Here is a 22,335-nt window from a genome sequence, read left to right as displayed (position 1 = left end):
GCTGAGTTTTCTTGTCCTTCCCGTATCCCAGACTGGGTGCTAGAGTTGCTGGCAACCCAGAAACACTAACTTGTGCGGAGCAAAAGAGCGCCAAGAAAAGCCAGCTGTCTCTGGTCACAGGACCAAGAAAGGGGCAGAAAGCAGGACAGAAAACTTTGAGACAATAACAGCTCTACCCCAGCCAACACCACCGCCCAAGCAAAGGGTGAGTGGGGAGCCTAGACCTCCATCCTCAGCTGGCTTTAGTGTGGGAGCACTGCCCCCCCCCCCCAGTGGGGTGGTTTCAGAAGAGCACTTTTTAAAAAATTAATTTATTTAAAGTAGGCTCAATGTGGGGCTTGATCTCATGACCCTAAGACCAAGAGTTGCATGCTCTACTGACTGAGCCAGTCAGGTGCGGGTGGTCAGAGGAGCACTTTTACCACTCTCGGTGATAGTACAAATACCAGTGGAGACCACCATGTGGATACAGATGCAAGATGCTCATACACCCACTCCCCCAGCCACGGAGGTGGGAGTGGAGACCCAGTGGGGAACGCCTGCCTGGCAGCAGTGAAGAGGCACTCTCCCATCTCCCGCTGAAGTGATGTAAGAAAACGCTCTCTGAAATAAAAGATTTAGGGGCGCTGGGTGGCTCAGTCGTTAAGTGTCTACCTTCGGCTCAGGTCATGATCTCAGGGTCCTGGGATCAAGCCCTGCATCAGGCTCCCTGCTCGGCGGGAAGCCTGCTTCTCTGTCTCCCACTCCCCCAGCTTATGTTCCCTCTCTTGCTGTCTCTCTCTGTCAAATAAATAAATGAAATCTTTAAAATAAAAGATTTAAATAAGATCCAGAGTCTCATAATACTCAAGACGTACAGTTTAAAAAAAAAATCGCTTGACGGGGCGCCTGGGTGGCTCAGTCGTTAAGCGTCTGCCTTCGGCTCAGGGCGTGATCCTAGGGTCCGGGGATCGAGCCCCGCATCAGGCTCCTCTGCTGGGAGCCTGCTTCTTCTTCTCCCACTCCCCCACTTCCCTCTCTCTCTGGCTGTATCTCTCTCTGTCAAATAAATAAATAAAATATTAAAAAAAAAATCGCTTGTCATACCAAAACTCAGGAAGATATCAAACCAAATTTAAGAAGACAGACAATATATGCTAACACCAAGGTGAAAGAAGTATTAGAATTATCTGACCAAGATTTTAAGCAGCCATGTGAATGCTTCAACAAGCACTTATGAACACTCTCAAAACAAACTTAAAACACAGAATGCCTCAATAAATGGAAGATATAAAGAAGAACCAGATGGAAAATTCAGAAGTAAAAAATACAGTAACTGAAATTTAAAAATCCAATGGGTAGGCTTACTGGCAGAATGGAGAGGACAGAGGATCAAGCGGCTGGAAGGAAGAACAATAAAAATTACCCAGTCTGAACAACAGAGAGCAAATTGACCGGAAAAACAAAATAAAACAGAGCTCAGGGGCTTGTGGGGCTATAACAAAAGGTCTAACATTTGTGTTTATCAGAGTCCTGGAAGGAGAGGAGAAAGAGGGCAGCTGGAAAAGCACCCAAGGGANGAGCGGCTGAAAACACCCCAAATACGATAGAAGGCAGATACATACATATTCAAGGGGAGAAAATCCCGGAGTGAATAAACCCAAAGCAACCAAGGCCAAGACACATCGTAAGCAAACTTCTAAAAACTGAAGTCGAATCCAAATTGTTCCATGCAGGGCAGTTAATACAAGAGAGGATTTCTCATCAGAAACCAGGGAGGCCAGAAGGAAGTGACACATTTTCCAAATACTAAAAGAACTGTCAACCCAGAATCCTCTATTCAGCAAAAATGTCCTTCAGGAATTGAAAGGCGGCCAATACATACATTCTCAGATGTGGGAGAAATAAGAGAATTTGTCACCAGTAGACCTACCCTGAAGGAACAGATAAAACACATTGTGTAAACAGAGAGGACAAGATAAAAGAAAGCATCTTTGAATACCAGAAAGGAAAAAATATCACAGACAGCAAAACATGTTGTTAAATAAAACAGAACTAGGCCTTCTAAATTATGTTTGGTGGTTGAAGCAGAACTGAACACTGTCTGATATGGTCCTAAATGTACACGGAGGAAATGTTTAGGGCAATTACATTTTAAGTGGAAAGGGTAATGGGCAGCGCTTTACCTGAACTGTTAAAAATGATGACACCAACAGACTGTGACGGTTTTGTATATGTAATGTCATCCCTAGAGCAACCACTAACAACTATACCGCAGACAAATACCAATGGTCAAGAACACTACGGATAAATAAAAACGGAATTATAAAAAATGTATAACTCAGAGAAAGGCAGGAAAAAAGGAGAGAAATTAAAATTAGAACCAACAGAAAACAAAAATAATATGGCATGAACTCCGACATAGTAAAAAGTACATGAAATGTAAATGCCCTAAGTATACCAATCAAAAAACAAAGACTGGAAGAGTGGATAAAAAATACATGCTGGGGCGCCTGGGTGGCACAGCGGTTAAGCGTCTGCCTTCGGCTCAGGGCGTGATCCCGGCGTTCCGGGATCGAGCCCCACATCGGGCTCCTCCACTATGAGCCTGCTTCTTCCTCTCCCACTCCCCCTGCTTGTGTTCCCTCTCTCGCTGGCTGTCTCTATCTCTGTCAAATAAATAAATAAAATCTTTTTAAAAAAAATACATGCTATCTACAAGCCTCTCACTTAAAAAAATAACTTATAGGCAGGTTGAAAGTAAAAGGATGGAAAAAGAGAAACAAAGATATACATATATATGCAAATATTAGCCAAAAAAAAAGCACAGACGGCTCTATTATTTTTAGATAAAGTAGACTTCAGAGCAAAGAGAATTATCAGAGAGGAACATTATATAATGAAAAAAGGGTCTGCCTCCCAAGACGACACAGCAATCCTAAATATGAACGCACCAAACAACAAAGCTACGAAATACATGAACCACAACTGAGGACCAGAAGGAGAAACGGACAAACCTGGAGCTATAGCTGGAGACTTCACAACTCTCTCAACTGACGGGAAACGGAACGGAAAATCAGCAAGGACACAGAAGGATTCAACGACACCCTGAACCCACAGGGCCTACTGGACATTGACAGAGCATTTCACCCAACGCACATTCCTTCCGAGTGCCCACGGAACACACACCAAGATGGACCATATCATGGGCCACAAAGCAAATCTCAATGAATGTAACAGAACTGAAAGTCACTGTAGAGTGCATTTCTCTACTGACAATGGAATCAAACTGATAACAGAAAGAGAACAGGAAACAACACATAGTTCAGAGAGGGAGTCTCAAGGAAAAAGTTTTAAACGTACCAAACCCCATGAAAATGAAAACACATAGAACATATCCAAGTTTGCGAGCCGCAGCTAAAGCAGTGCTGACAGGGACACTGACAGGAGTAAACGCACTGCGCGCCTGGGGGCTCAGTCGTGCGTCAGCCATCAGCTCAGGTCATGATCCCGGAGGCTGGGGGCGGGGAAGGGAGGGTTGTTGAGGCCCCGGGGGAGGGGCTCTAAGGTACCCATTTCCAGTCATACAGTGGGGAAGTCCTGGGGTCTAGAGAGCAGCACAGTGGTTGTAGTTAATGATACCATGTTGCACATTTGAAAGTTTCTGAGAGCAAATCTTAAAAGATTGCATCACATGGAACAGTGACGGTAAGCACGAGTCACAGATGGGCTACTGCGCCCGTCACTTCGCCTTCTGTACAAACATGGAGTCACTATGTCATACACCTGAAACCAATGTCATGTGTCACAGCTCAGCTATAGAAAAGGCCTGATGAGGCCGTGGGGAAGGGGCTGACAGGTAGAGGGTGTGTGTGGGGGGCCTCCGGGAGGACAGCAGGGCCCGAGCTGCGCAGTATGACACATGTGGCTCGCTCTGACGGTTTTTTATCATCTCTGCTTAGTGCAGTCCCAACAGAATGCTGTCCTGACGGGGAGCTCACGGCCCCAGCTAATTCCGGGCAGAAACAGGTTTGACACGGATTCCAGTTCCCTCTCTTTCCACTGGAGAAGATGGAGTCAGCCCAGTGGGTGGGCACCTCACACAACACCTGCCCACCTGTGCCACCCCCTAGGCCCCTCCTGGGCCCAGGTGCACGTGTCTGGGGGTTGCAGCCTGCTCAGGCCTCACCCCCCCCCCGCCCCAGCAGAGCCGGCCAAGGCTCTCCCACCCCTTTCAAAATGGTTCGGGTATTGAAAGATCCTCTCCATCCAGAAAACCCCAGGCCACACCCTCAGCAGGCCCTTGCACACTCGAGCACAGGCACACACGTGTGCTCATGGTGACGTGCACTCACACACTTGTCCTCCCTGAGGCCCTGGCTGAGCACGCAGGATGCTCTCCCAGACGTGAGGATTCTTCCTCTGTGTGATCATGGGGCAGGGATGACGCAGGCAGAGTGGACAGAGTTGCCCTGGGAGGGCCCAGTGTCGCCCCTCCCTGCACAACTGCCCCTGAAGCTCTCTGTGCACATGCCCTAATCCAGCCAACTGCGTCAGACGCAGTGGTGTGCTGGTCATGCTGCCCCGACCCCACGCCCAGCTCCGCCTGTGTGTGGCCACCGTCCCACCAGGGCTGGAAGACCCAAGCTGCAGGAAGCACAAAGGACACAACAAGAGATTCCAAGCAGACTTCAAGGACAAGGGACCCAGGTGTGACCTAGAGGATGGGGCAGTCATCAGCCCCTATGTCCACACCCCGGCCTTTCCCTGAGCCTCTGCCCAGGAGGCCAAGGATGGTGTGCTGTGGGCCCAAGATGGTGGGGCTCTTGTCAAGAGGGGACATGGGGCCCCAGAGGCCCTGCTGGCATGGCTGGTGCCCTGGCAGAGGCTGGAGGAGCTGTGTGGGCTTCCAGGGGCACAGACCAGCCAGGGAGCAGGGGAGGCTGAGGAGAGGGGTACACCAGCCACACAACCTGCACCCATGACACAGGGCCAAGCAGTGAGGGGCTGCCTCCCAGGCAGAGTGGGAGGCTTGGGTCAGCCTCTTCTGGGGGGGCAACGGGGGGCGAGAGAGAAAGAAGGACACGCAGACAGGCCCGAGGGTAACTTCGTTTATGGGTCAAGCCAAATGCAATGCAAAGTTGTTTTTGTTCTTTTTTTTTTTAACCAAAATAAATAAATCAGATCTGTCCCTGTGATGGGTGAGGGAAGCGACCCCTCTCCTCCAGCTGCCGCCCCTGGGCCCTGGCCCTCCTCTCCCCCTCCGGACCGGTTGAGGCACAGCACAGAGAAGAATGTTGCCGTCTCCACGGTATTGGAGAGGGCGGGGAGGCGGGAGGCAGGAGGCGGGAGGCGGGCAATGGGCAGCAGCCTGGCCACGAGCCCTGAGCCCCATAAACCCTGTGGCCCCGGTGCCACCTGGCCCCAAGTGGGTGAAGCATGCACGGCCCCCACACGTGGCCCGGGACCCTCTCGAGAGGCGGGAGTGGACACTGCAGAGAGCGGACCTGCCCTCTCTGTGCCAGGCCGGGCGCAGGCCCCCTCCCGCCAGCCGCCCCAAGCAGTGCCGTGGTTCCCCGCGCAGGGAGAGCCCCACCAGAACCCAGTCCACCCCACGAAGTCTGGACAGTGACGGCTCCCTCCAAGGGGCCTGGTGCTCGGGGTGGGAAGAGGCGGCCACCTTGTCCGGGCGCAGCAGCCCCTGTGCTGGGTGACCAGACGGCCAGTACCTGGGAGGCCACACGAGGCTGGTCCTTCGGGGGAAGCCGGAGGGCTGGGGCACAGCTGACCCTCCCAGGACATCCGCAGGGGCTCCCTCTCCTCCTCCTGCTCCCCGCAGCCTCCACGAAGGATGCTCAGCCAGATGGAAGTCACAGCGCCTGGGGGGCTCTGGCCTGGGGGGGGCAGCCAAGCACATGGGGGACAGCAGCCTAACTGGTAAGCGAGAGAGGGGGAGTGCGGTGCAGCAGACGGGCAGAGGTGTGGGCAGCGCTGAGGCACTATTCTTTAGTTGAGAAGCGAGGGGCGGCCGTGGCTGTGGAGGGCAGTGGCCCACGCGGAGTCTACGAGAAGTTCTTGAAGGCGTCCAGGTCGAAGGCCGTGTCCAGGAGGCGCTGCAGCTCCGTGAGGTGGGTCTTCTTGTTGCCAGTGGCTGGAGCAGCGGCAGGGTCCCGGCCGGCATACCTGAGGGGGTGACAGCGGGCGTGAGGGTGAGGCCACAGATGGCCCGGCCCCCACGGCGGCTCTCCTGGTCCTCACGCACCACACGGGCTTGGCGCGGTTGATGGTGGTCCGCAGCCTGGGCTTCACGTAGTCGTAGTAGCCTTGGTTCTTGTGCTCCTCCTGGCACCAGGCCAGCTCGGCGTTGGGGTACTTCTGCACCTCCTGCAGCAGGAGGTCGAAGGGGAACGGGGACAGCTGTGGAGAGAGCAAGGGGTGCGGTCAGGAGGGGGCACGCGGCGACCCCGGGAGGATGCTCCAGAAGCTGAGGAGACTCAGGGGGCCCCGGCTGTGCCCTGCCCACCCTCACCTGTTCGATCCTCGTGATGGCCACCTGCTCCTCCATGCCCCGTGCCTTCCGCTCCCGGGTGAGGTCATAGTACACCTTGCCCGTACAGAACAGAAGCCTCTTGACGTTTTCCGGGTTCTGGGCTGCAAGGCCGTCTTCTGGGATGACCCGCTGGAAGTGGGTTCCTACGAGAGAATCCCCACAGCCGGGGGTTCTCTCAGGACTTGGCGGAGGACACCCAGGGCCCTCCTGCTGCTGCCGTGCACGAGCGGGGCCCCCAAGGCAGGGCCGTGACACGGGCTGACGCCACAACACGCAGCTGCCAATGCGCACCAGCCCAGATGCCCTTGAATCCATCCAGACCAAGAGAGCCTCGAGAAGCGCATCGTGGCGGCGCACAGTAGGCCAAGGCCAGCCTCGGCCGGCAGGTGACGCCGGTTCCTTCTTCCGAACAGCCCATTCTGGACGTCCAGGGCAACGGAGTGTGATCACTCCGCTCAGACTCCCCACGAGTTTACAAACCCTGAAGCCTTCCGCACAACTGCACAAACACTTGGATTCCACCGTCGGGGCCAGGCCCTCCAAGCGAGCGGCCTTCTGGAAGCGGCACCTAGCAAAGGGCCTCCCCTCGTGATGTGCACACACACGCACGCACGTTTGTGCCCCCCCGGGATAAGGCCAGATAGGAAAGGCCCGCAGCAAACGTCATACTCAGTGGTGCGAGACTGAGCTTTTCCTCTAAGATCAGGAACAAGAGGGGGAGGCCCACGTCCCCACTCCCTTCCAGCCTCGTACTGGAAGTCCCAGCCAGAGCAGCTGGGGGAGAAGATAAAAGGCCTCTAAATTGGAAAGGAAGAGATAAAATTATCTGTGTGTGGATGACATGATGTCATATGTAGAAAACCTCGAAATTAGAATAAACGAACTCAGCAAAGTTGCGGGATAAAAAAATCAACACTCAGAGCTCAGATGCATTTTTGCACACTAACAATGACCCATGCAAACACAAACAAGAAAGTCCGTTTGCCACAACGCCAAAAGGAATAAAACACTGAACAATAAGCAAAGACGGGGAAGACATGTACACTGAAAACAGCAGGCGCTGCTGGAAAAAACTGAACACACGAGCCATTGAACAGCGTCTGTGTTCACCCGCGGGCAGGCCTGCTGCTGCTACGACGTCCACAGTCCCCAAAGTGATCTATAGATTCAGTCCTATCAAAACCCCAATGACGGGTTATTCTGCAGACACAGAGAAATCTATACTAAAATTCATGGAATCTCAAAGTCCCCTGAGGAGCCAAAGCGATCCTACAACAGGAGAGTGAGGCTGCAGGAGGCACAGTCCGCGACTTCAGAAGCCGGCACGGAGCCACAGCACCCGGAACCGTAAAGCGCCGGCACGCACACATGCAGACCACGGACACGGAGCCCCAACCATTCAGTGGGGAAGAGAGGGAGTCTTTCTGGCGAATGCTGGGAAACCGGGATGTCCACATGCAGAGGAAGGACCCTCATACCACATGCGAAAATTAACCCAAAATGTGCTAAAGACTTCAACATATGAACCTCCATGATAAAACTCTTGGAAGAAAACAGGGCAAATGCTTCACGACAGTGGGTGTGGCAGTGATTTCCCGGAAGTGATGCCAACGGCGCCGGCAACGAAAAAGAAAAGTAGACTTCACGAAATTTTAAACATTTTGTGCATCAAGAGACAACATACCGGGGGGCGCCTGGGAGGCTCAGTCAGTGAAACATCTGCCTTTGGCTCAGGTCATGATCTTAAGGTCCTGGGATCAGGCCCCGTGTTGGGCTCCCCGCTCAGTGGGGGGGTCTGTCTGCTTCTCCCTCTGCCTCTGCCCCTCCCCCTCACTCTTTTTCTCTCAAATAAATAAAATCTAAAAAAAAACAAAAAAAGTAAAGCACACAGAATGGGAAAAAACAGCTGCAAGTCATCTATCCGGTGCCGGATTAGCAGCCAGCATAGAGAAAGAACTTCTAAAATTCAACCACAATGCAAACAACCCGACTGAAAATCAGGCAAAGGACTGACAGACACTTCTCTAAAGCAGATACCTGGCCAGCCACAGATGAGTGGGAAGAGGCTCACCATCACTGGTCTGCAGGTAAATGCAAATCAAACCACAACAAGGTATTTCTTCATGGGCAGGAAACAAAGACCAAGTGCTGACGTGGATATGGAAAAGCTGGAACCCTCGCGAGTGGAGGTGGGGAAATAAAAAGGCACAGCTGCTGGGGAAAGTAGTACAGAGGTTCCTCAAAAACCTAAAGACAGAATCACTGTAGGACCCCGCGGTTCCACCTCTGGGGATACGACCCAACGAACCGAACACAGGTTCTGGAAGAGATACCCGCACACCCACGCTCACATCTGCATCCTTCACAATCGCTCCAAAGTGGAAGCAACCAATGTCCACCGACGCATGAACAGACACAAGTGGTTCATCTGCATGCTGGAATCTTACTCAGCCTTCAAGCGGGAAGGGGTTTCTGACGTGGGTGCAAGGAGCAGACCCAGGAGGACACCTGCCGCACACCCGCACGTACACGCGGGGCCTCTGACAGCCAAGACCAGAGACAGAAAGCGGGAGCTCTGGAGGTAGCCGCACAGCTGTGTGAGCGTGCTTAACACTCACCAGGTGCACACGTAAAAACACACCTTAAAATTTTATGTGCGCTTCACCATAATAATGATAAATGGGAAAACGAACCAACCAAGGAGGGCTTCACCTTGACTGACAACTAAGGGGGCTCCACGGCTGGGAGGAGGTGGGCTCCCCCAGCCCAGGGAGCCTGGGGACACGGGGCCGCTCCATGCTGTGTCTGCCTGCTGTCCAAGTGAGGATCTCAACACTGTGGGCCACACTGCATGCCCTCCGGGAGCAGCGGCTGGGCAGTGGGGGGACTCTACTCTGAGGTCAGACTTGCTTCCCTGCCTCTAAAGGAGGCCTGGGGCACACTCACGTGAAGGCCGCAGACCTGGGTGGGGCGCAAGACACACCTTCTGAGTAACTCACAAGCAAGCTCTGACTTGTGGGCTGTCATGTTCAGTGGTCTTCACCCAACAATCAAAAAGGTGGCAAGGTCCACAGTGAGACCCTCAGGTACAGGCCCTGAGCCCCACAGAGCGGCAGCCTGCCCCATACCCACCTGAGAGCATCTCATCGAAGCTGGTTCTGGCCTCGGGGTGCCGCAGCAGGGACTTGGGGGTGAAGATGATTAGCTGGAACAGAGAAGCACAGGCCCGCGATGGATCAGGCCCCGCAGGCTCCAGAAGGAGGCCCAACAGCGTGGCGAGGACGGCCCCTGTGCATCTCTAGGCTGGGGACAGGGCAGGAGGAGCCGGGACAAAGCTGCTTCCCGTTCAGCCACACATGCACTCCTCCAGGATGTGTCCCAGCCTACTGAGCCCGGGTGTCCCCACCCTGTACCTGGGAGAGAGCCCCCAGCTCCTCCGTGGGGCCCCACCCGGGGCCAGGGCTGTCTCGACCTGTGGGCCCTTCACACACCCTTCTACTCACCATTCAAAACCCTGCCCGGGAGCCTGCTGACTGGGACCCGGCGCACCACCGCCCACCACCCACTCACACATCCATACTCCCACTGGGCAGGGACGCCCCCAACTGACTGGCTTCCGGAAGGGCAGGAGAATCTGACGCCGCAGCACGTGGAAGAAGTTGCCAGGAGTGGAGCAGTTGACGACGACCCAGTTGCAGTCATATAGCTGGTTTATGTCAAAGTTGGCTTCCTCCAGGTTCTGCAGCTCGAGGGAGAGGCCGGAGGCCCAGTGGACTGAGTCCCTGGTGCAGAGCTGCCCCGGGGAACCCCGCCAGGACCTCACGCGGCGGGTTCTCTGTCCCACTCCATCCCTCCCGGTCCTCTGGAGACCACTGGTTCTACCTACAGCCCAGACTGATTTGCCTTAGAAACTGGCTCCCGGTCACCCTGTGCCAAGTCTTAACGCTCCGCCGAAACCAGCCCAGAGGAGCCTGAGTTCTTTCCTCTAAGACGTCTGCCCAGACCCAGTGCAGACAGCTGCTCCTCACATGGCAGCAGGAGGGGGACTGTCACTTTGGGGGGCCAGCGGGAGCCGCCACTCTGCTCACCGGCAGGACGTCCGGATCATCATTGCACATCTGCAGGAACCGCTCCGGCCGGGCAGAGGAATGTTCTGGGCCCTGGAACCAGACACACAAGTTATGGTTCGGGAGCTCTGCAGAGGTGCGCGAGGTGCACTCGCCACGTCTCTTCCTTAATGGACTCAGGTCACTTCTGGTCTAAAAAATGCCGAGCTGCGTTGACCTGCTGGTTCTTCCATCCCTTTCCCTCCCCCAGAGCGTGGAGGGGTCCACACCCTGGCTCTGCACGGTTTCCAACCCCCAGTCCTGAGACAGTCTCCCACGGGGCCTCTGCAGCGAGGTGAGCAGGGGGGTCTGAGCCAGGATGGCCGGCACCGGCACTGGCACTCCTGCTTCTCACCAGAGGTGATGCAGGACCCGACAGCTGCCCTCGGAGATGGGGGTGCACCACACTGCGCCGCGCCAGCTTCTGGGGCCAGCGTCCCAGGCTTGGTGGAGAGGGCCGGGCCGGGGGGGGGGCGCGTGCTCACCATGCCCTCCATGCCATGGGGCAGCAGCAGCACGATGCCATTCTGCCGCACCCACTTGGCCTGTCCCGGGCAGATGAACTGGTCGATGATGCACTGGGCTGTGTTGTGGAAGTCACCAAACTGGGCCTCCCAGAGGACCAGGGCGTTAGGGCTGGCCATGGCAAAGCCCAGCTCAAAGCCTGCAGAGCGAGGAGGCGGCACCGAGTCAGCGGGCGGGGGCTGCGGCGGGACAGGCGGCGGGGACAAGGGCCTGCGGGCTTGGGCACTCACCCAGGACCCCATACTCGGACAGCGAGCTGTTGCATACGGTGTAGGGGGCCTGGTTGGGCCACAGGTGGTTCATGGGGATGCAGGTCTTCTTGTCCACGTTCTGGTCGTGGAGCACGTGGTGGCGGTGGCTGAGGGACAACAGCACAGATTAGGAGGCAGAGGCGCCCGTGCTCCGCCCCGACACGCAGGCCCAAGAGGCGGCCACTTCTCCACAGAAGTGTCCACGCCAGAGCAAGGGAAGGGTGCTTCTGGGCCCACACAGGATTTTCTTCTTGAGAAACACCAGAGCCCTCCCCTTCTGTCTGCGGCGCCACAGGAACCCCGAGAGTGTTACCTAAAGGTGCCGCGCTCCACGTCCTGGCCGCTCAGCCGGATATGGATGCCCTCCTTCAGGAGCGAGCCGAAGGCCATGTACTCCGCCAGAGCCCAGTCCACGGTCCTGTTCTTCACCAGCTCCCCGCGGGTCTTCAAGATGCGGCTCAGCCCTGCGCAGACACGGCGCTCACCAGCCGCCCTGCACGCCCGCTCGTGACCAGAGCAGCGCCTCAGCAGCCTGGCTGGCAGCTGTGATGTCCCACCCTGTCCTCCACCACAGGGGTGGAGGACCACGGGGCCTGCCCCGCGCTGGAGAGACGTCCAGGGACGTGGCCCAACACTTTCACAGGTCAGTGGGCATCCTCACCCCCATGAATGGTGAAGTTCTCCACGGGCACAGAGCTAGCCACGTTCCCGATGTGTGTCAGGATGTCTTCCGTCAGGCCCGTGGAGGGGCAAGTCATGCTCCTCGGCTGCCCGTCCAGGGTGAAGAAGCCTAGGGCAGGAGGACAAGCTGACACACAGCCACCACTCTTCCAGGAACCAAGCGGGGCCCCCCAGGGAGTGTGGACGGGGCGGGGCAGAGGGGCACAGGTGACATCCCTTGCTCACCGGGCCAGGGGGAGTCCAGCCAGTGCTTGATGTGCAAGATCTTCTCGTCCTTGGACCTGGTGAAGGCCTCCTCACAGATCTTATCGTACTTAGAGATCTCCTCCTGGAGGGTCGGGCACAGCACAGCTGTCGGGGGGTGCTCCACACAGGCCCCCCCACGTGCACCACTGCTCTGAGGCCCGCGAGAAGCCTGCTGTTACCATCTTCGCCCCCAGCACTGCTTCATCGTGTCTGCTGGCTTCAGGGCTGCAGGACTGCTCGGAGTCGGAGCCCCTTCCCCGCCTGGCCTCTCTCTACCCCTCCCGAGTCAGAGCCGGGGACGCACCTCGTACTCGGGCTGGTTGACCACACCCTGGGACACCAGCAGCTCAGCATACTTCTGCAGCACAGGCTTCTGCTTGCGGATCTGCTTGTACATGAGCGGCTGCGTGAACATGGGCTCGTCCATCTCATTGTGGCCGTTGCGCCGATAACACACCTGGACACAGCATGGACATGCCAGCATCAGGGACCCACCAGCACCTGCCCGCTCTCCTGCACGGCGCCCCAATGTACCTCCTCTACAATCTAGACCTCCTTCACAGCAGAGTCGCTGTCACAGGAGATGAAACGAGTGACCTGGGGACACCCTGGCACAAAACTCCAACTACCTTCTTTCCCGGCATGGCTCACCCAGGCTGGGGCCTCAGGAGCCCTGCGGAGGGGTGGCCAGGTGAGCCCGGGAAGGCCCTTGGACGCTGGCAGGCCCACTCTGTGTGGGAGCCCGAGTGGGGAGCAGCGCGGTGAGCCTGCCCCGGGGAGTCTGCCCCTCCGCTCCCAGACACAGATGGAGGTCACTCACCAGGTCCACCACCACGTCCTTGTGGAAGGTGCTCCGCCACTCGGCCGCCACCTTGCACACGTACATGACGGCCTCTGGGTCATCCGAGTTCACGTGGAAAATGGGGGCATTCACGACGCGGGCCACGTCAGTGGGGTAGGGTGAGGAACGGGCCATGCGCGGGTCGGTGGTGAAGCCGATCTGCAAGAGACATGCCGCTGGGCTGGCTGCGGGCGGGGTGGGCGGAGCCCCACTAGCTGCTGGCCACCCGGCCTCCTGTGTCCCCAAGTGGCTATTCAGGTTTTGGTGGTCTTTTTGTTTGTTTTTTTATTGTTTTGTTGTTTCCTATTCTGCAAACAAACTTCATCCACGTTCAACACATTGAGTTTGGAAGACAGTGTAACAAAATTAATTTAAACAAAGTTACACATCTTTCTACTAGCTACACTGTAAATATTTTGATGTTTTTCTTTGCGCATATATGTGTAATATATATATATTTAAAATTTCGGAGCTGTTCTATAACTCAGCAGTTTGTTCACTTATAATGATGAGCTAATCTTATGAGCACTGTTTCTTTCTTTTTTTTTAAGGATTTTATTTATTTGACAGAGAGAGAGACAGCCATCGAGAGAGGGAACACAAGCGGGGGGAGTGGGGGAGGAAGAAGCAGACTCCCAGAGGAGCAGGGGGCTCAATGTGGGGCTCGATCCCAGGACTCTGGGATCACTCCCTGAGCCGAAGGCAGACGCTTAACTAAGACTGAGCCACCCAGGCGCCCCACGAACACTGTTTCTTTGAAAGGAAAATCTGAAGCCTTCATGATAGTCCTTACCTTGTCTATGTACTAAAAATTCTGTATTCATAATTTTATAACCTACATCTCCTATTGCCTTCTATGAAATACTTCGCACACACACAGTGTGATAATACCACAGCGGCCACGTCTGAGCTCCACGAACAGGATGCACTTCTGCTGCAGCTGGACCTTCATGGCCTGAACCATACACGCTATCTTCTTAGGCTTGCCCCTACTTCACAATTTTGATACAATTTCAGACTTGAGAAAGTTGGAAGAATAACACAAAGAATTCTCACAGAGTCTTTACTCAGATTTGCCACTTGTCACTTGTTTCTTTTTGCCTTTTGCAGTCCACGCTCTTTCCCTGACATGCGTGCATGCCCACTCTTCTTCCCAGCCACGCAGGGCTAAGTTGTAGGGGGCCCCCATTTGCTAAACCAGGGACGTTCCCTGACCAGCCTGACCAATTCCACATCCCAGCATATGTCATCGGAACCCCAGTCTCCATACACACTGCCTCATGATGCCTGGCCGACCTTTCTGCCCCGACCCAGTGTCCGATCCAGCACCCCACCCTGTGCCCTCTTTCGTCTCCCTTAATCTGGAAGACGCTCCACTTCCCTTGGTTTTCATGGCACTGGCGTCTGTCCACTCTCCTACTGGGCGACACATTCCCACACAGGTTTGCTCCAGCGAATGCTGAGCTTACCTGCGTCACTCCCAGGAAGGGCACTGTGCTGCAGGCCGCAACGCCAGCAGACTGCCCTCGTACGCGGGGGCGCCGCTCACGCTCCAGCCAGCAGCAAGTGAGTGCCCTCACCAGTGCCTTGCACCAGACTGTGACCGTTTCTCAAGGATGTTATTTTCTTGATTCTATGGTACTGCTTCCTATGGCTTTGCCAAAATTTATGCCAAGACTTCTGCTGTCGGACACATGGATTATTTCCTACTTTTGTAAGTAGCACAGTTAAGTTTCTGACAAACACAGAAAAATATTTAGCATCTGATGGCTGCCTCAGGAGAGAATTTCAGAAGGTAATCCTAGGTACGTTCTTAGAACAACAAGAGCGTCAGGAAAGCAGCCCCCTCTTTTCTTGCTACAGATCTCAATGGCCTGTCCCCACACCAGGTCATGATCTGTGGTGTCCAAGTGTCAGTGAAGAGAGTAAAGAAAACACGAGCAGAACAGGAGCTCTCAGGGAAGTCTGGGAATTCTAACTGCTTTAATGTAATCTCTTTAACACACTGCCTAAAGAAGAGATTAGCAATGGTCAGGAACCGATGAGAATTAAAAAACGATGTCCCGGGGAGAATGCTGATGAACATGTCTTGAACAATGCCATTGCCCCATCTGGGTCTCCTCATTTAGGGAAACGAGTGTAGGGAACTGTTAACAAGTGGTCACGATATGCACGTTGTTTCTAGAACCTCACAGGATGTGAACTGCTTTGACAAGGTAAGACCTCAGTCTGCTGGCTGCCCTCCAAATAGCCACTGCTCTTACCAGCTTCCGTGTCTTCAAGCACATATGGACGTGCGCAGGCACACGTGTGGGGCTGTGCACGCACATGGACATAGGGAGACAGGTGCGTCCACACTGCTCTCTACATTCCCCCGCTTAACAGATCTTGTGGATCATTGCAAATCTTTTTTTTTTTTTTTTAAGATTTTATTTATTTATTTGACAGAGACAGCCAGCGAGAGAGGGAACACAAGCAGGGGGAGTGGGAGAGGGAGAAACAGGCTCCTAGCAGAGGAGCCTGATGTGGGGCTCGATCCCAGAACTCTGGGATCACGTCCTGAGCCGAAGGCAGACGCTTAACGACTGCGCCACCCAGGCGCCCAAATTTCAAGTCTTCTTAATGGTTTCACTGCATTACAGCAGTCGCTGCAGTTAGCTTACACAGTGCCTACTTACGGGCCGGGCACTATTCTGAGCATTGTATATATATTAATTTTCATGTGTTAATTCATTTAAGTCTTACAACATACATATGGGTACACCATAAATTATTTAACCAGCTCCCTATTGATCAAGTGATGAAAATTGTGATTTCTGGTCTTGGTGCATCAGTGAGGTCTTCAAAAATGGCTCTCGGTGGACATCAGGCAGTGAGTGTACCAGTGGGAAAACCCCACTAAGTGGAGCTGCTGGCTTGAGAGCCAGAGACCCCAAAGTCAAATGGTTTACTCTTGTCATCCTAGCTGGAGCCCCATCTCCTTCAACCCTGCAGCTGGCCCCCGGCTAGAGCAGATCTGATTGCTGGAAGATCTTCCTGTCATTCAACCGAGATCTGCTTTCTGGGAGTTGCTCCCCACTGGTGTTGATGCCACCATCACACTTATGCTACGCGAATCCCTGATTTTGGTGAAAACAGCTCTCATGCTTCCAGGGGTCTTCCAGCTTCCTGGGTCACTACTGGTAGGGCAGTTTCCAGACACTGTGCCATCCTGCGGTACTCGCCCCTGGATATGGTCTCACTTAAGTGGCACCAAAATGCTTCACAGTCTGTCCACGAGAAGCTTGAAAAACCCATGGCTTACCTATACTGTACTCGTGTAATGTGATTCTTAAATTGGAATGTTATTAAATGTTTATATTGCAAATAAGGAAGGTTTCAAATCAGTGATCTAAGAAACCAGAAAGAGGCGGCTAAATTAAATCCAAAGCAAGTAGAAGGAAAGGGCTAACAAAGAGCAGAAAGCAATGAACTAAAAAACAGGGAAATACAGAAAACGTAATGAAAGCAAAGCTATTCCTTTGAAAGCAACAAATCTACAGCCAAACCAACTAAGAAAAAAAGAGAAAAGACATGAATCATCAGTATCAGGAGCAAGAGAAGGGATACCAGTACAGATTCTAATAAGAGGACACTATAAACTCTAGGACCATAAATTCTACAACCTAAAGAAGTCACCACAGCCACTCGAGGACAAACTGATAGCCTGGATGGTCTTACATTTACTAAAGAAATTGAATTTATACTTAAAACAAATGTTCTCGGGGCGCCTGGGTGGCACAGCGGTTAAGCGTCTGCCTTTGGCTCAGGGCGTGATCCCGGCGTTGTGGGATCGAGCCCCACATCAGGCTCCTCCGCTAGGAGCCTGCTTCTTCCTCTCCCACTCCCCCTGCTTGTGTTCCCTCTCTCGCTGGCTGTCTCTCTCTGTCAAATAAATAAATAAAATCTTACAAAAAAAAAAAAAGTAAATGTTCTCATAGGGACTTCCACGTCTGGAAGATGAAGATGAACCTTTCCCTATTCCTCCTGCTAAGAGCAGCTCAAACCCCAGGACATCACATGCAGGACAAACACAAAACTTTGAAGGTAGACAGAAGAAGGCAGGCCAGCCAGGGGCCTTAGGTTCCGAGGAATGACTCAGTGACAGGTTCCAAAACTGTCTGTCTCCTACCGTACCCCAGCCCAGGGCTAGAGAAGCAGGTGATGCAGACACATAAACAGGCACAGATGAGGAAAAGCCAGAGGACCAAGAACAAGACACTTAGGACACAACATTTCTTTTTTCTAAAATTAATACTGTTGTATTTTTGAGATTTTAAATTTTAAGTTATTTACTTATTTTAAAGTAATCTCTACCCCAACATAGGGCTTAAACTCCTGACCCTGAGATCAAGAGTCACATGCTCTGGGGGCACCTGGGTGGCTCAGTCGTTAAGCATTTGCCTTTGGCTCAGGTCATGATCCCAGGGTCCTGGGATCGAGCCCCACATTGGGCTCCCTGCTCAGCAGGAGCCTGCTTCTCCCTCTCCCACTGCCCCTGCTGGTGTTCCTTCTTGTGCTGTGTCTCTCTCTGTCCAATCAATAAATAAAATCTTAAAAAAAAAAAAAGTTGCATGCTCTGCCTACTGAACCAGCCAGGTGCCCCTAGGAGACAACACTTCTAGATAATAACCGCTCTGCCAGCTCACGGCCTTCCCCCACCCTCACCAACAAAGGCTGGGGTGGGGAGTCCAGACAGACAGCAATGAGGTGGTTAGGCATCCACCCCCTCCCTGGTGTCAGTGGAGGCCACACGGGGAGCAGCATCAAAGTGTCTGTGCCATCCTGCCTGCCTCCCCTGCCTGGGTCATGGAAGATATGGGTGGGAAACCTGGACTCCCACCCCCACCTAAGATGCCCAGGAGGTGAATCCTAACAGAAGATTTAAGTAAGAGCTGAGTCTCGACACAAAGCCCAAGATGTCCTGGTTTCATCTGAAAACCAACAACCAGAAAAACCTCAGGCTGAATGAGAAAAGCAATCATCAGAAGCCAACACCAACATGACACTGATCTTAGAATTATCTAACAAAGACATTAAAAAAGACGTCATAAAAATGCTTCGATGAAAATTACGAACACGTCGGAAACACATGAAAAAATAAAAACTCTCAGCAAAGACAGAGAGGAAAAGACATGAGAGTGAAGTGAAAAGTTTAGAACTGAAAAATAAAAAAATGCGGGGGGCGTCCGGGTGGCTCAGTCAGCTGAACGTCCCATTCTTGATTTTGGGTCAGGTCGTGATCTCGGTGTCACAGGATTGAGCCCTGCATCAGGCTCTGTGCTGAGTATAGAAGTCTGCTTATGATTCTCTCTCTCCTTCTCCCTCTGCCCCTCCAAGCTGCTCGTGCGCACTCTTTCTCTCTCTCAAAAACAAAAACAAACAAAAAACGGGGGAAAAACCTGAATGGAGATCTCTACAGCAGAATGGGGGCAGAGAGGAAAGAATCTGTGACCTTGAGGTCACCCCAAATCTCAACAAATGGAGAATCTGAAGGGAATGTGAGGCTGTAACAACAGGTCTGATGTTGGTGCCACTGGAGACCCAGAAACAGAGGGGGTGGGGCTGAATAAATACCTGAAATGAAATACCTTCTGTAGGAATAAATGTAGCCAAGGAGGTGAGAGAACTGTCCTCTGAAAACTGTTACCATGTTGATGAAAGAAACTGAAGGCAACACAAACAAATGGAAAGACATACCATGCTCATGGATTGGAAGAATTAATATTAAAATGTCCACACTGCCCAAAGCAATCTACAGATTCAATGTAATCCCTATCAAAATACCAGGGGGGTTTTTCACAGAAATAGAGCAATTGATCCTAAAATGTACATGGAACCACAAGACCACGAATAGCCACAGCAGTACTGAGAAAGAAGAACAGAACTGGAGGTGTCACGTTGCCTGATTTCAAACGATACTGAAAAGCTGTAGTAACCAAAACAGTGTGGTGCTATCATGAAAACAGACACATAGGGGCGCCTGGGTGGCACAGCGGTTGGGCGTCTGCCTTTGGCTCAGGGCGTGATCCCGGCATTATGGGATCGAGCCCCACATCAGGCTCCTCCACTATGAGCCTGCTTCTTCCTCTCCCACTCCCCCTGCTTGTGTTCCCTCTCTCGCTGGCTGTCTCTATCTCTGTCAAATAAATAAAATCTTTAAAAAAAAAAAAAAAAGAAAACAGACACATAGACCAAAGGTACAGAAGAGAGAGCCCAGAAAGAAACACATGCCTACATGGTCAATTAAGTTATGACAAAGGAGCCAAAAATACTCAATGAGGAAAGGACAGTCTCTTCAACAAATGGTGCTGCGAAAACTGGACAGCCACATGCAGAAGAATGAGACTGGACCACTTTCTTATGCCACACACAAATATAAACTCAAAATGGACTTGAATGTAAGACCTTTTACTCCCAGAGGAAAACACAGGCAGTAACCTCCTGGACATCAGTCTTCATAATTTTTGGGATATGACACCAAAAGCAAAGATAAACCAGTGGGACTACATCAAACTAAAAAGCTTCTGCCTAGCAAAGGAAGCCATTAACAACAAAAAGGCAGCCTATGAGATGGGAGAAAATATCTGCAAACCGTATGTCTGATTAGGGACTCATACCCAAAATACATAAAGAAATGATACAACTCAGCAAAAAGGAAATAATCCAATTTAAAAAAAGGCAGAGGACCCGAATAGACACTTTTCCAAAGAAGACATACAGATGGCCAACAGACACATGAAAAGATGCTCAACATCACTGATCATCAGGGAAATACTAATCAAAACCACAATGAGATACCCCCTCACACCCATCAGAATGGTGAAAATTAACAACACAGGAAACAGGTGTTGGCAAGGATGCGGAGAAAGGGGAACCCTCGTGCACTGTTGGTGGGAATGCAAACTGTGGACAATAGTATGGAGGTTCCTCAGAAAGTTAAAAATGGAAGTACTGTGTGATCAAATAATGCCACTTCTGGGTATTTATCCTAAGAAAACAAAATCGCTAACTCAAAAGGATACATGTACCCCTATGTTCACTGCAGCATTATCTACAATTGCCAAGTGTCCATCCATGGATGAATGGCTAAAGACATGGTGTAGAGATACACAATACAGTATTATTCAGAAATCAAAGAAGGAAATCTTCCATCTGTGACAACACGTATGGACCTGGAGGGCACTACACGAAGTGAAATTAGTTGAAGACTTGTATGATCTCATTTGTATGTAGAACTCAAAACAAGACAAAACCCAAACTCACAGATTCAGAGAACATATTGGTGGCTGCCAGAGGTGAGGGGTGGGGAGCATGGGTAAAGGGGGTAAGGTGGTTTAAAAAAGTTTGAAAAATCCCCCAAATTTGTCAAAAGCTACACATTTACAGATTTGAGAAGATGAATGATCCTAAGGCACTTGGGTGGGGGAAAGATCATATTCTCCACAGGCAGTGTCTGCGTGTGAAATTCCTCCCTTGCCCCACACGCAGAAGTTAAAGCCGGTGGGTCACAGACATTAAGAGCAAGAAACAGGAGCAAGAAAACAAAACTTTTGTGTTTCAAAAGACATCAAGAAAGTGAAAAACCCATAGAGAGAAAATATTTGCAAATCATAAACCTGATAAAGGGCTTGTATCCACAATATACAAAGAATTCTTACGACTCAATAATAAAAAAACAATCCAATTTAAGAACGGGTAGAAGAGGGGCACCTGGGTGGCTCAGTCAGTTAAGCGTCTGCCTTTGGCTCAGGTCATGATACCGAGGGTCCTGGGATCGAATCCCACATCAGGTTCCCTGCTCAATGGGGAGCCTGCTTCTCCCTCTCCCTCTGCCTCTCTCAAATAAATAAAAATCTTTTTTAAAAAAGTAAAAATGGGCAGAAGATCTTTGTAGACATTTGTCCAAAGAAGACATACAGAAGGCCAACAAACATACGTGCAAATGCTCAACGTCATCAGTCATTAGGGAAACGCAAACTGAAAGGAGTTTGCACCCACTTTGATGGTTACGAGAGAAGGGAGACAAGAATGAGCGTCAGTGAAGAGGAGGGAGAACTGGAACCCTCATACATTGCTGGCAGAAGGTCAAACGGGGCAGCCACCTCGGAAAAGTCTGGTGGGTCCTCACAGGGTTACACAGAGCTACCACGTGACCCCACAATTCCACTCCCGGGTACATGCCACACAGACACCTGTGCCCAGAGCAGCAGCACGTTAACAGCCAACAGGTATAACTCAAATGTCCCTCACCCGATAAATGGGGGAATGAAACTTGCCAGAGCCATACACTAGATATTGCAGGGGCATTAAAGGGATGAAATCCTGATGATAGGATTAATGGCTGCTTAGGGCTGGGGATGACGGAGCAGGGGCGTGATGGCTAAGGGACACAGAATTTCTTGAGATGATAAAATGTTCTACAACTGTGGCGGAAGCTGTGTTGTCTGTGAAGACACTAGAAGCGGCTCCATTGTATGCTGTGAGTGGGCAAAGTGCGTGGTGTGTGAATGAGATCTCCGGAAAGCTGTTAAAACAAACAGAGAGGAGCTGAGCAAACCCCAAACAGGCTGAACCCAAAGACATCCATGCCAAGGCACCTCACATCAAGCTTCTGAAAACGGAGGACAAAGGGAAAAAGCCTTCCTGTAAAGAAAACTCTAGGCCCAGAGGTCTCCTACTGGCAGAGGCCACTGACTGCTTACAGAGAAGTAACACCAGTCCTACACAGACCTGTCCAGAAAACAGAGCAGGAGGGAGCACGAGGCTGGCACGACCTCGACACCCACACCAACCCCAGGCGGACGCGACAAGAACACATGAGCGCAGACACAAGGCTCCACCCTCAGGATGGAATCTGCCACCAGCAAACCACAGGGTGATCTTAATAAACGCAGAAAAGCATCTGACAAAAACCACCATCCATTTGTGATAAATACCGTCCACTAATCAGGAAGAGAAGGGAGCTCCCTTAGCCCGCGAAGGGCACGGCAGAAAACCCCCAGCAAGCACCACGGTGAATGGTGCACCAAGACCGAACGCTTTTCTCCAAATCGGGACGAGGATGTGCCGTCCACGCGGCCCACTTCTGCACCGTGCTGGCCACACCATAGGCTG

General features: G+C 52.3%; 1 protein-coding gene across 1 annotated transcript in view; it reads right to left on the bottom strand.

The window, feature by feature from the left end:
- Nucleotides 1-5,075: 5,075 nt before the first annotated feature.
- Nucleotides 5,076-22,335, bottom strand: part of OGDH (oxoglutarate dehydrogenase) — a 68,034-nt gene continuing 50,774 nt past the window's right edge. Inside the window, exons 11-23 of the mRNA XM_040644469.1 lie at nucleotides 13,159-13,338; nucleotides 12,643-12,795; nucleotides 12,318-12,420; nucleotides 12,073-12,201; nucleotides 11,725-11,875; nucleotides 11,391-11,518; nucleotides 11,121-11,299; nucleotides 10,618-10,689; nucleotides 10,140-10,268; nucleotides 9,662-9,734; nucleotides 6,509-6,672; nucleotides 6,242-6,396; nucleotides 5,076-6,162 (exon numbers count right to left, since the gene is read on the bottom strand). Of these exons, the coding sequence (XP_040500403.1) occupies nucleotides 6,042-6,162; nucleotides 6,242-6,396; nucleotides 6,509-6,672; nucleotides 9,662-9,734; nucleotides 10,140-10,268; nucleotides 10,618-10,689; nucleotides 11,121-11,299; nucleotides 11,391-11,518; nucleotides 11,725-11,875; nucleotides 12,073-12,201; nucleotides 12,318-12,420; nucleotides 12,643-12,795; nucleotides 13,159-13,338 (1,737 nt within the window). The 3' untranslated portion in view covers nucleotides 5,076-6,041. The remainder of the gene's footprint in view (nucleotides 6,163-6,241; nucleotides 6,397-6,508; nucleotides 6,673-9,661; nucleotides 9,735-10,139; nucleotides 10,269-10,617; nucleotides 10,690-11,120; nucleotides 11,300-11,390; nucleotides 11,519-11,724; nucleotides 11,876-12,072; nucleotides 12,202-12,317; nucleotides 12,421-12,642; nucleotides 12,796-13,158; nucleotides 13,339-22,335) is intronic.

The sequence above is a fragment of the Ursus maritimus genome, unplaced genomic scaffold (assembly GCF_017311325.1).
Source record: "Ursus maritimus isolate PB19 unplaced genomic scaffold, ASM1731132v1 scaffold_3, whole genome shotgun sequence".
Lineage (NCBI taxonomy): Eukaryota > Metazoa > Chordata > Mammalia > Carnivora > Ursidae > Ursus > Ursus maritimus.
The sequence above is the reverse complement of the archived record's forward strand: the minus strand, read 5'-3'. Positions and strand labels throughout refer to the sequence as shown.